We start from the raw sequence: 1760 nt of genomic DNA, 5'->3' as shown, positions 1-1760 counted from the left end.
CCCACGTGATAATTTACTGTGTATTAGATATGTTAATATTTACTGCTCTTGCTATCTGTGTTTTAGTCTGTTATGGAGGTTACATATCTTTGGGATAGAAACATTAAGATGTTTTAAGAAGAATAACAAATTATTTACAGAAATGCACTTTTAGAAGGCAATTCGTTTCAGTGCTAGCACGATAGTCAATAGCTAGAATCTATCAAAATCTATTAAAATTAGTATTTTCTATTTTCCTCTTTTTAATTTCTGTAGCAAATCTCACAAAGAATAGAACATTTCTGGGCTGTTTATTCATCCCAAAGTCGAAAGAAAATATATATATATTTATTAGTGCTGTCAAACGATTAATCACGATTAATCGCATCCAAAATAAAAAGTTTTTGTTTACATATGTGTGTGTACTGTGTATATTTATTATGTATATATAAATACACACCCATGCATGTATATATTTAAGAAAAATATGTTACGTTTATATATTAAATATTTGTATATAATATAAATTATATGAATATAAATATATACACATAAATGTACATATACATAGACATATATATATATATATATATATATACATACATACAAATTAACAAATTATTTTAATTATGCAACATATCATTTAGCATTTTTCTCTTTTGATTTTGAGATGAAATATAACCCAGATATCATCACTCTTTAATGCTTTGAAGAGCCTGAGTGTTTGTCTATGCAACTGCAGTGGGTTTCGTCTTCCTCCCAGCCCCGATTACACTGGCTAAGGATGAAAACTGCCTACAACCTGCATCTGAGCACCAAGCTGTATTAGAGCGGCACTACAGAGGCACAGCAAGGTCACAGGGAATCCCTGCTGTCAGCACAGCCATCACACACTCGCACAGGGTGGTCCCAGCCACGAGAGGGCACTGGCCTGGTCTTCATCGAGCAGTTCCCGCACACTCCCTGACCGCATGCCCGGCAGTGGTGCTTGGACATGCTGGGGGTGAAGGGTTTAGTACAGCTGTGGCACTGGGTGATCTCATGGTCTGGGATCCAATAGTCTGGTCTTGCAACTCCCTTTACGAAACCTGAAGAGAGGACATAATGTTTAAAAAAACCCTGACTCGCTCTGTATAAACAATATAAGTCTCTAGTTTAAGTTCAGACACTATGAGTGTATTGGTAACACTCACATAGGGGGTAGTCCACTGCGGTGGAGACCATATCCAGAGACACACGAGCGCGTCTCTTTGCTGAGCCGCGGTGGTCTTGGTGAATCAGCAGCATCCACAACTGAACGGAACAAAAAGTGTTGAACTTAAATTGTTTATGCGCAAGTGCACTTGCTAAATGAAGTCGGATTGTATAAAATGGATTAAAATTTATATTAAAATTGAAAAAGTTTTATTACATCACGCGCAATTTGTGTTTCCAACACACTTTTTCACAGCGCGTATCACGCGTACCGATACATCACTTAAAATGTACTCAAGTAAAAGTAAAAGTACACAATTTTTAAACTACTCAAAAAAGTACAATTATTGATAAAAACTACTTAATTACTGTAACGTGAGTATTTGTAATTCGTTACTTCACACCCCTGAGAGAATGTAATGTCTCAGCTCAGCAAACCAGTCAGCATCCCACACTGAGACCATTAAAGGGGTCATATGATGCAATTTAAAATTTTCCTTTCTCTTTCGTGTGTTACAAGCTCTTGGTGCATAAAGAAGATCTGTAAAGTTGCAAAGACTAAAGTCTCAAATCCAAAGAGATATTCT

General features: G+C 36.2%; 1 protein-coding gene across 1 annotated transcript in view; it reads right to left on the bottom strand.

Annotated features, from left to right (window-relative positions):
- Positions 1-610: 610 nt before the first annotated feature.
- LOC107672363 (zinc finger FYVE domain-containing protein 1-like) overlaps positions 611-1760 on the bottom strand; it is a 25640-nt gene continuing 24490 nt past the window's right edge. Inside the window, exons 10-12 of the mRNA XM_016465523.1 lie at positions 1578-1627; positions 1173-1272; positions 611-1067 (exon numbers count right to left, since the gene is read on the bottom strand). Of these exons, the coding sequence (XP_016321009.1) occupies positions 835-1067; positions 1173-1272; positions 1578-1627 (383 nt within the window). The 3' untranslated portion in view covers positions 611-834. The remainder of the gene's footprint in view (positions 1068-1172; positions 1273-1577; positions 1628-1760) is intronic.

Source organism: Sinocyclocheilus anshuiensis, unplaced genomic scaffold (assembly GCF_001515605.1).
Source record: "Sinocyclocheilus anshuiensis isolate Anshui unplaced genomic scaffold, SAMN03320099.WGS_v1.1 scaffold144, whole genome shotgun sequence".
NCBI classification, from domain to species: domain Eukaryota; kingdom Metazoa; phylum Chordata; class Actinopteri; order Cypriniformes; family Cyprinidae; genus Sinocyclocheilus; species Sinocyclocheilus anshuiensis.
Note: the sequence above shows the minus strand (reverse complement) of the source record. Positions and strands in the feature narration are given on the sequence as shown.